Here is a 13372-nt window from a genome sequence, read left to right as displayed (position 1 = left end):
AACAAAAGAAAGTAACTATGTTATTTTTCTTCCTATAAAGCCCACTATAGCAATACACACTCGCTTGTTACTGAGTAAAAATAGTCAAGTTTAAATGGAACCAATCGTTCCGACAGGGTCAAAATATAAATCTCTGTAGAGGGTTTTCTGGGGCTGCTTTGTTTAAAAAAGCCAGGCCTCCAAAACTTTAATCAGTATAATTTCAAGACTTTAATCCATTTTATACTTTGTTTTTGAAGGCAAAAAGGAGTCTATCCTTTTTGTAAAAATGTTGATAGGCCTAGCTGACTTTAAAACAATTTAAAATCCCACAACCCCACACATTGGTAAAAATGTATAATTTATTAAGAAGTCTTCTGAGAGAGCTAAAGAAAAGTGGAGACCAAAAAAAATCAATTAGCAAAATATAAGTATAAAATGTGAGCTACAAAGAAGATAGATAAAAGCAGCACTATTCCTAAAGGCTGAATTTCCTCAACCATAATCTTTCTGGTAAAAAAAAAGTCACGCTTAAGCTCTGTAGCTTTTTAAAGCATGAGGAATATTTCTCTCATCATCATCTTCTTTTGATCATTTACTGACCACATACTAGGCAGTTGGGAACATAAAACAGAAATGATACACGCTCCTTGCCCTCAAGAACCTTATAGCTCTGTCTCTCCCTGGGAGCAACTTTAAAATTTTTGCTACAATCGTCACCTGTAGATGTGAATGTCCTTGCATCTCCCAATTCTCTCACACCACTCTTGAGCCTTTGCATCCATCACTGGATTTAAATCATTGTCATAAAATACAACCGTATCCGCTTCTACAAGATTTACACCAGTAGAACGGCTGTGCGTAGAAATGATGGCACAAAATATCCTTTTATCTCTATTGAAACTCTTCATCAATTCCTAAATTGGAAATAAAATGCTTGCAATAATCCCAAACAATTAAAAGTTGAGAAACTTGACACTAACGCCCATATCTTAACAACAATTTGTCATCTCTAAGTATTACATTCGTCCAAAAGTTGCATGATTTTTTTAGGCATGGTCTGATTTATTCTCTTTGCATGAAAAATATTCACAACCTTTGAATAATTCTCCCTAAATCTTTTCTGATTTTCATACGAAAAATGAAAAAGGCCTTTTAGTGTTGTTCATATTTTAACCAGGTCTTTAGGCAGGATGGTAAAAAGGGTGATCTGTGTCAGCCCAAACTGTAGGCCCCAAAGGAAAATCAGGCTCCTACTGGGGAGGGATATGGGCTTTTTGATTTATCCTCAGGCAATGCCAGGGCACTCTATGAGCAAGAAAGCCCCTGGAGTAAGGCTGAGGAAGAGGAAGCTACCAAAAATTAAATAAAATAATAATAATAATAATTAAAAAACCCTCAGGAAGGACAACTAAATGATCCCAATCAAAATACATTAACATTGGTTACAGAACAGACCCCAGTAAACTCACGAATTGTATGAATTTCAGTATCGTTTAGTTAGCTTCTACACGCTGGACACTTGTGCTGGACACTTGGGAATATGCAATAGAACTAAAAGGCACAATCCTAATGGAAAGAGCGAGTGACTAAGTATCATAAAACCCGGGTTCCAATGTCAGCTCTGCCACAACCCCGCTGGGTATCCTTGGGCAAGTCACTTAAACTTCTCAGCATCAGATCGCCCTTAATTGTAAAATGGGAGAATACGACATTTCTCTCCTTTCCTCTGATTATGAGTCCTATGTGGGACAGGGGCTGTCTGATCTAAATATTTTGGAACAAACCCAATGCTCAGTGCAGTGCTTGACATTTAAGCACTTATTACACTTCGTAACTACAACTATGGAGCTTAGACTCCTCGGAATCAGTTGTTGACCACCATGCTGGGCCCTCTTGCTAATATCCATGATAGAGATAAAAACGTGGCTTACCAAGCGCTGTTCACTGTTAGCGTTTTCATCCACTCTGATATAGGTGAGATAATGGAAGTTTAAGAACATCTCTAAAATGTCTAACATTAGCATCATCTGTGATAAAATCAGCACCCGGCGTCCCTCAGATTTCAGCTTCTGAAGCAACACGGCCAGAGCTTCCAACTTTCCTATTTTAAGGGGAGTAAAATGTGTTCAGTAAAATCCAAACCATCTACTACCACCGACGCCCTGAACTTGGCCTACTCCCCATCCAACTTTCGCCTTTTATACCTGAATCGTATTGCACCAGTCTGAGGTCAGGAAACTGCAACAAACGCAGAGCCGTTATCTGCCGTAACTGTTGTAAATACGGAGTGGCTTGTTCTTTCAGGCGATGCCTGAAAAGTTTCATTCTGTGGCTGTACGAAGCCGGAGGTTTGGCTACACTCATATGAGGCGGTGCAGCTACTACTGCAGGAAGCACGCAACCCACCCTGAAAAATGAAGATATTATCTCATTAGGTTGGCTAATGATACCTTAGAAATGCCCATTTTAGTAGACATGTCGGTCCCAGATTTCGAAGAGGGACGGAAACTATTAAGGTGTGAATAGATCAGTGTCTTCGGACAAGTCAAATACCTATTCATAGCATCCTGGAGGGATTCTTTTCGTTGCTCTGATGTCAAAATTAGACACCGCAAGGGATCATTTGGGCTTCTTAATGCTGAGAGGCAACAGTTCACCAATCCAGCCCACCTCCATTTATTTTTGCTGGAATATCCAGGCTGAGGCATCTTTTTTTCACCAAACAAAGAAAAAATTCCTAACAAATCTCGGCCATAGACCGGAACTCGGGTACAGCGGCGTTCGTTGCCAAAATATATTCGGTCCAGGCGCTCCTTCAGAAGTCTGGCCTTTTCCTCCTTTATTAAAAAAAGAAACGGAGAACCTTGTTACTGATGTATTTTGGTGACTCGGTTTTAACTGAGAGGCAAGAAATAAAATGTTAGACAAATCGAATACAATTTCTGAAGAGTTCACGGGCATATGAGGCTGTGTGGCACGCTGTGCAAATCAATATACACCAAAATGGCTCCTCCCCATGAAGCATTTATAATCTAAATTAATTGGTGTATAAGACTAACTTCCCCACGCCGACTTTAAAAATTAACTCCTGAGAAAAGTAATGTATCAAAAAGTCAAGGTCATTTTTGCTAGGATTCGAGAAAGAATATTAATACAGGTTTATTGAAAATGAGAGTTGAGTAGAATATTTTTAAGTAACACAAAGCCAATTCATTTTTCCCCCTTTTCCCACTTTTTCCTGGCAATGAAAATCATGCTAACGGAATCCAAATGATTAAATTAGAAGAAAAATAAAATTCCTTACTTGCGAAAGGAAGTACAATCCTAAAAACCTATTTAGTGATTTTAGTGTAACATCCATAGGCAGAGAATATGTATTTCCCGAATACCAAAAAGCACTCATTATCCACTGGCCTATTAAAATACTGCTCTAATAATCTACCTACATGGTATTTACTCAGACAAAATGCATCCACTTTATGATACACTGAGCATGATACATGGTACCTGTGTTTGGCCTCCAATAGAAGGGGCAGATTTTGATATTAATCCAGAGTCCCCTGATGTCAGGGTAGTAACTGCAGTTCTACCTGGAACACCAACTAGAAATGAAAAACATTTACAATTCACTTTGATTTATAAGACAGAAAAAATATTAAATCGAGTCCCTTCCTTTCCAAGAAGACAAAGCCAAAAATAATTAGAAATGTAACTGATGCAAATGGCAATGATTTATTAGAAAATAGATTATTATTAATCATATTTATTGAGCGCTTACTGTGTGCAAAGCACTGTACTAAGCACTTGGGAGAGTACAATACAACATCGGACGCATTCCCGGCCCACAATGAGCTCAAGGTCTAGAGGGGGAGAAAGACATTAAAATACATAAGTAAACTGATAAATAAATTACAGGTACGTATGTGCTGTGAGGAAAGGAGGGAGGATGAATGAGGAGCAAGTACGAGTGACACAGACGGGAGTGGGAGAAGAGGAGTGGAGAGCTCAGTCGGGGAAGTCATCCTGGAGGAGATGTGTCTTCAATAAGGCTCTGAAGTGGGGGAGACAGCTATTTACTATTACAGACCGTGCAGTGGGCATGTACATTTTTAAGAGATTCCTATATAAAATACTTTTTCTACCCAAGAACCAGTAGCCTATGCTAACCTAAAATTCCCAATGAATCTGCCCAGAATGGATCACCACTTTGGAAGCCAAGTATTACTAGATGCACCTCCGGGCCTGAACTGGGAACTGAGACATCTGAAAGTTGCCTTGACAGGCAGTTTGGAGGCTTTCCAATCTCCTACCTCAAAATACCCTTGCTCTTCCTACCACTCCACAGAACCTTAATAAAATTCCCAGATCCAGGCAGACTGTGGCTTCAGGGGGGTAAAAATTAAGGGAGTGCAGAGCACCAGTAACCTAAGGCAGTAGCTGCCGCCTGAGAAAACTCCAAGGTCAACTAGGAGGTGCTAAGAAGTGAGCTGATGTTAGGACTTTTTAAGATGCACGTGGATTCCATAAGAGATTTTTTTAGATTAGGGCTGCCCCATGAAGCTATACCCTTAACATCTAAGAATCCAATATCTCGGCAACATAAAATACCTCCTTTCCTCTCCCAAGGTTCTCCAAGCGTTTTGATGAGAATTCACCCTACTTCTAACAACTAAAAGTGGCACATCAGTATGAAGTAAGAAGAAAAAAATTAAATTCTAGAGAAAATATTCCAGAGGTGCCAGGAGGAATACATCATCACTCAGTTATACAGCACATTCTAAAAGATAGATGTACATTTTTTAAATCTTCTGAAGTTTCTCAATCACAAAACTGTAGTTGTGGAGTGCTTATATTTAGGCCAAAATGTCTTAATCTTCTTAGGTTTCTTTGTAGGAGGGAACACGCAGGGGAAACAGATGTTAGAGATACCAGGGGTCAGGACCATGAATTGGACCATGAATTTCAATGAAGGTACTCCCATGATCTAGGGATTATCAGGGTGTGTTAAGCATTCTAGTGCTGGCTGGACACTGATTATGGGCTACTCACACAGAGCTTCCCTGTCGAAAAAACTAATAAAAATGCATAGGATACAGGCAACCAAGTCAACGCTAATATTTAAATAATCTGAAGCAACTGAACAGATTCAAGGAAATAAGCTTCCTGGGTCCAAAAATGGACCTAACCTAAAAGCCTAAAAAAATATCACTACCAGGTTAGAGCATATATTCTTGCTTATATTATGACTCTAACAGGGACAACATGACTCTTAGAGACATCGTGATTTGGTTGGCCTCTTTGACAAGGATTCTAGGGTTTACGGATATACCATCCCATTTTTATTCTCCACATCCTTAATTTTCCCTATGGCATTTATTTTGAGAAGAATTTCCACCAATATTAACCCATTTGCATAAAACTCTGAAAACACCCCAAACAATGGAGAATTAATTTTGCCCATACATAACTTCTAGTTCATGCTATATTCAAAACACAATTGCAGAAACTCAGGCAGGGCTCTGTTGTTTTTCAGGAACAGAAAGGAAACTAGGACTCTGTTACCTTTCGGACGATTAATGATTTGGCCTGAGAGAAGAGCTGGGCTGAAGGATGCCTGCCTCTTCTTCTGTGCACAGATACTTTCCTTCACTGAACCTCCACCCACAGCTTGCTCCAGCCTAACTTTTAAACTCGGAGGGGCAGCCAGGGTCAGAAGGAGAACCCAGACGTGGCTGAGGTGGGCCAGGTCCAGAGCCAAACAGAATGGGAACATGATCAAGGCCTGGACTAAGGTGAATGGCAAGAGCTAGTTCTCCAGGGCTTTCGCATTTATTTAATCACCCAAAGAAATTTGGAAGATGCTTCATTAAATTAACAAAAATCACTAACGAAGGAGAATTTCACAGAAAATTTATTGTCGATGACAATGGCCTTTGAAGGTGGAAAAAAAGAAAATTCAACTGAGAAATCTGACAACTCTAGAAATCAGTGATTCGTACAAAATTAAAATTTAACTAATGATAATGACTGATTTTTAAGGGTGAAATGCATGTAGAAGGTTTGCTCAAGTATTGTTTTTAACTGTGGAAATAATAATTTTCTTTTATGGTATTTGTTAAGTGCTATGTTCCAGGCACTGTTCTAGGCGTTAAGGTAGATACGGGAAATCAGACTGGACACAGTCTATGTCCCATGTGGGACTCCCCGTCTTTCATTCATTCATTGGATTATATTTACTGAGGGTTTATTATATGCAGAGCACTGTACTAAAAGCTTGGGAGAGTACAACAGAAAAATAAATATACACATTCCCTGCTCCCAGTGAGCTTACAGTCGAGAGGCGGACACAGACATTAATATAATTTCTGGGAGGGTTGAGGGAAGGGGGAATGAATAAAAGGAGCAAGTAAGGGTGATGCAGAAGGGAGTGGGAGAAGAGGAAAGGAGGGCTTGGTCACGAAAGACCTCTTGGAGGAAATGTGCCTTCAAAAAGGATTTGAAAGGGGAGAGAGTCATTGCCTTAATCCCCGTCTTAGAGATGAGGTAATTGAGACACAGAGAAATGAAGTGACTTGCCCAGGTCACCCAGCAGACATGTGGCAGAGTCAGAACTAGAACCCATCTGACTTCCAGGCCCGTGCAGGTGTCTCAGTAGCAAGAGCACGGGCTTGGGAGTTAGAGGTTGTGGGTTCTAACCCCGGCTCCGCCACTTGCCAGCTGTGTGGCTTTGGGCAAGTCACTTAACTTCTCTGTGCCTCAGTTACCTCATCTGGAAAATGGGGACTAAAACTGTGAGCCCCACGAGGGACAACGTGATTACACTGTATCTACCCCAGTGCTTAGAACAGTGCTTAGCACATAGTAAGCACTAAAATACCATCATCACCATTATTATTATTACACCACAGGGTGTTTCTCCAACGCACAGTAGGTGCATTTATTATGCACCTATTATGTGAAAAGCATTGTGTTAATTACAGGGGTACAAGAAAATCCGGTTGAATAACAGGCCCTGTTCCACACAGAGAGCACAGTCTAAAAGGGAGAGAGAACAGGTATTCTGCCCCCATTTTATAGACGAAGAAACAGGCGAAGACAAGGTAAGTGACTTGCCCAAGGTCACAGAGCAAGCAAGAAGTGGAGTTAAGATTAGAAGGGACTTCCTAGCTTTCAATTCCGTGCTCTTTCCATTGGTCCACATCACCTCCCAAGGAAGTCAATCAATCCTATTTAATGAGCACTTACTATACACAGAGTACTAAGTGCTTGGGAGTGTTCAATATAACACAGTTGGCAGACACATTCCTCACCCACAATGACTACAGAATTGTCAAGTACGTCACTTCAGCTATCTTTTTTTTTTTTAATTTGGAACTCTTCAGAGACTCCTACCTACCGGCAGCTTTTAAGTAAAAGAATCTTTGAATAGGTTCCCGGACAAGGAGTTACTGACCTTGTGGGGTCACTGCGGGAGAACCCGGAACATTTGCTTGATGCTTATTCCCCAGTGCATTCAGAGCATTTTGGACAGCTCCAGCCTGAGACACTGTCTGCATCACAACCGGACCTTGAGGGCGCAAATATTGCTGGCCTGGGGCAGAGACAATCTGAAGAACACTGCCTATAAGTTAAATCATACGAGGAATGGTTACTAATCAATCAGTGGTATTTAATGAGTGTCTTTTAAATGCAGAGCACTGGATTAAGTGCTTGAACATCTAAATTATTTTATTATTAAAATAATGGCATTTGTTAAGCACTTACAATGTTCCAGGCACTGTACCACACCCTAGGGTAGATGAAAGGTAATCGGGTTGGACTCAGTCCCCGTCCCACATGGGGCTCACAGTCTTAGTCCCCATTTTACAGATGGGGTAACCGAGGCCCAGAGAGGTGAAGTGACTTGCCCAAGTTTACATAGCAGACAAGTGGCATGGGCAGGATTAGAACCCATGTCCTTCTGACTCCCAGGCCTAGGCTCTATCCACTAGGCCACACTGCTTCTCTAACTTCTTTAACTCTAGCTTTTTTGACTCCTCTGAACACAGTGTCAAATTGTGGAACACAAATTAGAGCAACAATCAAATATCAAACCAATCTCCCCTGAAAATACAAATTTAATTCATTTGAATACTGGCTGGTAGCAAGCAGGACGCTGCACTACGAAAACCAGAGAAATGCAGTTCCTCCAAATTTGAAGTAAACTCAGTTCTGCTCTAGACTGTGCCCTCCACAACAGGAAGTTTAGCACCTAACCATTACAGACGATGCAAGATTAACTAGATATTTCAAAGACTTTAGTACTAGCTGTTCATCTAGTAGCTTCAGTGCTTCCATGCATTCAGTCTCATCGATGAAAAACACCCACAAACACTTTCTCAATATTCTACTGAATTCAGCAGCATTTTATTTTAGTGGTATTTGTTCTATGTGACAGGCACTGTACCAAGCACTGGGGTAGGTACAAGAGAAGCAGCATGGCTTAATGGGAAGAGCATGGGCTTGGGAGTCAAAGGTCATGGGTTCTAATCCCACCTCTGCCACTCGTCAGCTGTGCGATTTTGGGCAGGTCACTTCACTTTTCTGTGCCTCCGTTACCTCATCTGTAAAATGGGGAGTAAGACTGTGAGCCCCACGTGGGACAATCCGATTACCATGTATCTACCCTAGCGCTTAGAACAGTGCTTGGCACATAGTAAGCGCTTAACAAATGCCATCATTATTAGTACTGCAAGCTAATCAGGTTGGACACAGTCCCTGTCCCACATGGGGCTCACAATCTAAATCCCCATTTGCCCGATGAGGTAACTGAGGCCCAGAGACATTAAGTGACTTGCCCAAGGTCACAGAGCAGATGAGTGGCAAAGCTGGGGTTAGAACCCGGGACCTTCTGACTCCCGGATTCTAATCCCGCCTCTACACCTGACCCACTCATCACCGTGCACATTTAGTGGTGCGGCCCACTGAGGCCAAAGGAGCCCACGATCCTCCCCCTCCTCCCACTGCCATCCGGTAGTCCTGCCAGTCCGAAGGGTGGGATCAGACCAACTTGCTTCACGGTGCAAGAAGCCCAAAAACTGCTCCTTTATTTAAAGCGTCGACGAGCTCTTATTGTTTTTTAATCACTGTCCTCGTTTTAGTTTTGGGTGTTTTGGGTGTTTTTAATCGATTCGGCTTTCGGCTGTCACCCTCTCGATCAATCCTATTTACTCAGCGCTTACTCTGCGCAGAGTACTGTACTGAGCGCTTGGGAGACTATAATACAATGGAATTAGGAGACATGTTCCCTGCCCCCTCCCTTTCTTCTTAGACTAGTGGCTCTGTCTGAATGAATAGCCTCGACCTCTTCCCCAGCACAAAATACAATGCTCTGCACAAAGTAGGTGCTCAAAAAATAGTACTAAATGCATGACTGAAAGAATGAGGACCTACTGTAAGGCAATGTCCTAAGCATTTGGGAAAATACAACGCAAATGGAAGACACAGTTCCTGCACTCAAAAAATACTGAAGTCGCACCAAAAGATTCTGGTCACAGACAAATTTTCCCTTTCAAGAAAGCTTCTGCTCTATTTGTCCAGATAAATGAAGAGCTGAGGATTTTTTGGAAGGACATTCCCAATAAACAAGAGTACTAGGTGATTAATTCTTTCGCATGATTCTTACACATCATGGTCTATTTCTGATATAAAAAATATTTCATACCATTTTTCTCACAATAAAATTTTCAGCACCATTTTATCACCTTTCAAGCTTCTTTTTGAATACACAGGTGCTTTCTCTCAGTTCTCCAGACAAATTAATCGTTCCTGATTCATTTACCTTGCAGCTGGAGAGGCTGGCCTGCAGTGAGCTGCCTCAGCTGGCTATGTGACAACGTGAACTTATTCCCTTGAAACTGCAGTGTCACGGGGGTCTCAGGCTGAGCGACTCTATTCTGTGTTCCCGCTATGGAAGCCAACTGGGCGATTTTTACTACTTCACCACCTGTTAAAACGGAGGAGGGAAAGATTAATTAGAAGCCCTTCCTGCATAACCTTCATGTGGTTGCTAAACTACTGCCCAAGCACCATCATGCAAAATCTCTCATAAACTGAAATGCCACAGGAACGGTATCAGATATTGCTTTCTACCACTTTAAGCAGGGAATTTGGCACATTTTTCAAAAAAAAAAAAAATTACGAAACCTGTCATTATACCAGCTCAAAGTAAAGATCAGAATGTGTTTACTATCAATCTAATACCAAATATTTTAACCACGACTGAGATGTAATTCAGCTCCCAATTATTAACATGACATACTTTTGAACCAAAAACCCTGTGGTGAAATATTTGTAGTTTCCATTTTTTCCCCAAATAAAAATTGCAAACCAGCGAATTGTAAAAAAGCACATATAAACTACTTGCATTGTCCCAGGAAACTCGCATATCAACCTATAGAATCACATAATTCGCATAATGGGAATATGTAAATTTATGGGAAAGTGTCAGTTAAAATGAGAATTGAGCCCATTATAACCATTAACCATGGGGACAGTGGATTACTCTGTTCAAGAGCATCAACCCGTTCAAAATTGCAAAAGGTCATATCAACCTTTCAGACAAGAATTTGATACAACTATAAAGTCTGCAGTTTCACATTCATTTTCACCAAAACTTCAGGCATTTCAGGCCCCATCATCATTTTAAATGGCTCATTATCAAGCAAAATGTGGAACTGCTCAAGTTGTCTAAAACATCCGCTTCGGGGAAAGAAAAATCGGCATGCAATAGTTTATATGTGTGCTAAGAAAGCAGTGCATATATGCTATTATTGGCCAGCAGATTTGAAATTTTTGTTACAGAATGGTTGATATTCGAGTCTAAATGTTCCTCCCAAGGATGTACGTTCCAGACTTATTAGTGGTTCTACGAAAAGAATAATTAGTAAAGAATTTTGTTTGTAAGAAGTCCAACCGACAAAGAAGTCATGTAGGAGCAGAAGTTGAAAAAAGGGGAAGACTGGGGACACGTGCAGGCAAATTAACATAATTTGTACTGGTCCTTAGTCCATTAGCAGGAAAGACTAAGGCAAACCAGTGTGGAAAGCAAGTTTTACTCGCTGCAGAGAATTTCCTGTTCAAACAATTTCTTCATTAGCCCAAACAAGCAATTTCTTCTTGTCCCCCATGCAAGAAAAATGTAATAAAATGAACTAGCCATGAAACATGGTAGAGATTTTAACATGACTTTCTTCCTTTGTCTTAAGGCCAATTATTCTTTATTTGATGGCAACCAGAAATGGGAAGAGCTATGCAAGGAGAGAGGTGGAGTTTGCAAATGAAAGTGCAATCTCCTTACACTGAATAATCCACTCTTCCTTACTTTGAGACCCCTTTACTCAATTTTGCTACATCAGACATAAGGAAGCTATTTGTCTGAGGTGGTGCAGGAAATCACAGTGTTCCACAAATAACAAAGGTTCCAAAAACGTCTTTTGGGGAATGAAAGAACGTGTATATTTGGGTGTCACTGAAAGGACGTAGAAATGGGATCGTGGAACATTATCCTTACAAGCCACAGGAGAGAGTTCTGTTGCAAAAAGATCAAGGTTAGTGCCTACTGCTCATTCACAATTTGAAGTTCTGAGGGATAGACGTTATGACCAAATTTCAACTGGACTGATATAATTCCATCCCAAGCTAAAACCTGGCTTAGGTATTCCTGAATTGCCAGGTTGTTTTTTAAAATGTAAAAAGCCATTTAGAAGTTCAAAAGAGAACACCCCACACACCCTCCTCACACTCATCGGATTGGCCTTAGCGTCACCGTCGGCCCAGAAAGTTGCCTCGATCCAATTACGTTCACGCAACAGGACTACAAATTAGCACACGACCGAGCTGCCGTGGGCTGCGTGAGGACAATCCAGAGTTCAATGTGTGGCGAATAGGGAGAACAATGGAAAAGGAAAAGAAGCCCCCTATTCACCCCTTTTCATTGATCTCTTGGAAGAGAGCACTTTCCCTTTTCTTTCAACGCAGAAGTAACGGCACCGGCTAGAGGCAGTACCGGCCTACTTCTCTACAGGCGAGGGATGAGGGGAAAGAAAAAGGAAACGGATAGCAGAGACTCCGTAAACATCCTAGGGTGCTTAGTACAACCTTTTGGGAGTAAATAGGTGGGAGAAACCTGGAAAGGGGAGGCCACTTACTAGGCAACCGTGCCTGGGCCTGAGAGGTCAGTACCAGCCTCTGAGGCAGCACACTCTGTTGGATGGTGTGCGAGGGGGCCTGAGGCTGGGTCTGGCCTAGCTGGGAGGCCTGGGTAGTGATCTGACCCCGCTGTTTCACAGGATTGGCTGTACTAGTTGCTGTGCTGAAGGTCGCTGTTGGCTGTGGTCTTGGAGCACTGGTAGAGGCCTGAGATGTCTGAAACGGGGCTGCTGCCGCTGTAATCGATAAGGTGGGGTTGTGCAGAGCTGTTAGAGGTTCTTAAAAAAATACATTTTTAACTGGTATTTTCAAGAAAGAAAAATGAACAGAACATTGTTTCACACTTTTTCCTCCAATGAGGAGCCCTATACCTTCCGGGACAGGGCCCAAACCGGACTCCAAAATATAAAAAATGGGAGGAGATGTCTCTCGACTTATTATTCCTGACTGAGCTCAACAGGGTCTGAAATGCACATCTCACGGTGGGTGGAAAAAGAACGAGCTGGCTGTCCCATCCATGGGATGAGCTGCAAACCTCCAAAATTGCATCACTTCTCAAACACCAAAACGCAGAGGAGGTTGCAATCGATCCATTTTAGTTTTCAAAGAGCCTCTGCAGCAGGAGAGACGAGAGGAATTCTTTGCATCTCAGGGATACATAGTAGAAATAAGATCGAAAACCCTGGTGATTCAAAATGTATGTCGTTTGAGTTGGCTGCTATTCAAAGACATCTTCTAACTGAATTTCCAGTTTTGTAGTTTTGTGAACAGAAAACCTAAGGTCATGCTCATTTCCAGTATTGAGATAAGCCTAAATACTATCTTTAAAATCTAAGAATACAGGCTTTCACAGGCAACGCTTAGATAACTTCAAATTTCTCTGCCATTTTTGCCTTTCATTAGTGGTAAAAGGAATTACTGTCACTGAGTTCTAAGGTTTGGAATTTTATGTTGGAGGAATGCAAACTTTCAGTAAATCAAGCAAAATGCTGAATGTTGCTATTAAAATCAATATCCAAAAAAAAGACAAAAACATTTAGTGTCTTCTAAAGGATCAGAGGACAAGGCTTCCTTTATACTTCAGAAAAAAACAATAGTAAACAACGGGCAAAACCATCCATGCCAAGAAAAAGTAACATTTCATTATATGCCGCTGCAATTTATGAGACACAAGGCAATTAACTACAAGAGGCAGACACAT

At 41.4% G+C, this 13372-nt stretch overlaps 1 protein-coding gene and 1 non-coding gene across 18 annotated transcripts in view; both read right to left on the bottom strand.

The window, feature by feature from the left end:
• The window catches only part of EP400 (E1A binding protein p400), a 105902-nt gene that overhangs the window by 36162 nt on the left and 56368 nt on the right, over nt 1-13372 (bottom strand). For 12 of the 17 annotated variants that reach the window (XM_029050089.1, XM_029050078.1, XM_029050121.1 and 9 more), the window contains 8 exons: nt 12171-12407; nt 9803-9967; nt 7436-7603; nt 3490-3584; nt 2536-2819; nt 2187-2389; nt 1914-2083; nt 700-896 (listed from right to left, as the gene is read on the bottom strand). In XM_029050089.1, coding sequence (XP_028905922.1) covers nt 700-896; nt 1914-2083; nt 2187-2389; nt 2536-2819; nt 3490-3584; nt 7436-7603; nt 9803-9967; nt 12171-12407 — 1519 coding nt within the window. The remainder of the gene's footprint in view (nt 1-699; nt 897-1913; nt 2084-2186; nt 2390-2535; nt 2820-3489; nt 3585-7435; nt 7604-9802; nt 9968-12170; nt 12408-13372) is intronic. The other 5 variants (XM_029050174.1, XM_029050180.1, XM_029050196.1 and 2 more) reach the window with 2 other exon arrangements.
• On the bottom strand, nt 1191-1325 carry LOC114809481. The gene has a single exon (XR_003757265.1). It is a non-coding gene; the product is annotated as a small nucleolar RNA SNORA49 (small nucleolar RNA).

The sequence above is a fragment of the Ornithorhynchus anatinus genome, chromosome 2 (genome assembly GCF_004115215.2).
Source record: "Ornithorhynchus anatinus isolate Pmale09 chromosome 2, mOrnAna1.pri.v4, whole genome shotgun sequence".
Lineage (NCBI taxonomy): Eukaryota > Metazoa > Chordata > Mammalia > Monotremata > Ornithorhynchidae > Ornithorhynchus > Ornithorhynchus anatinus.
The sequence above is the reverse complement of the archived record's forward strand: the minus strand, read 5'-3'. Positions and strand labels throughout refer to the sequence as shown.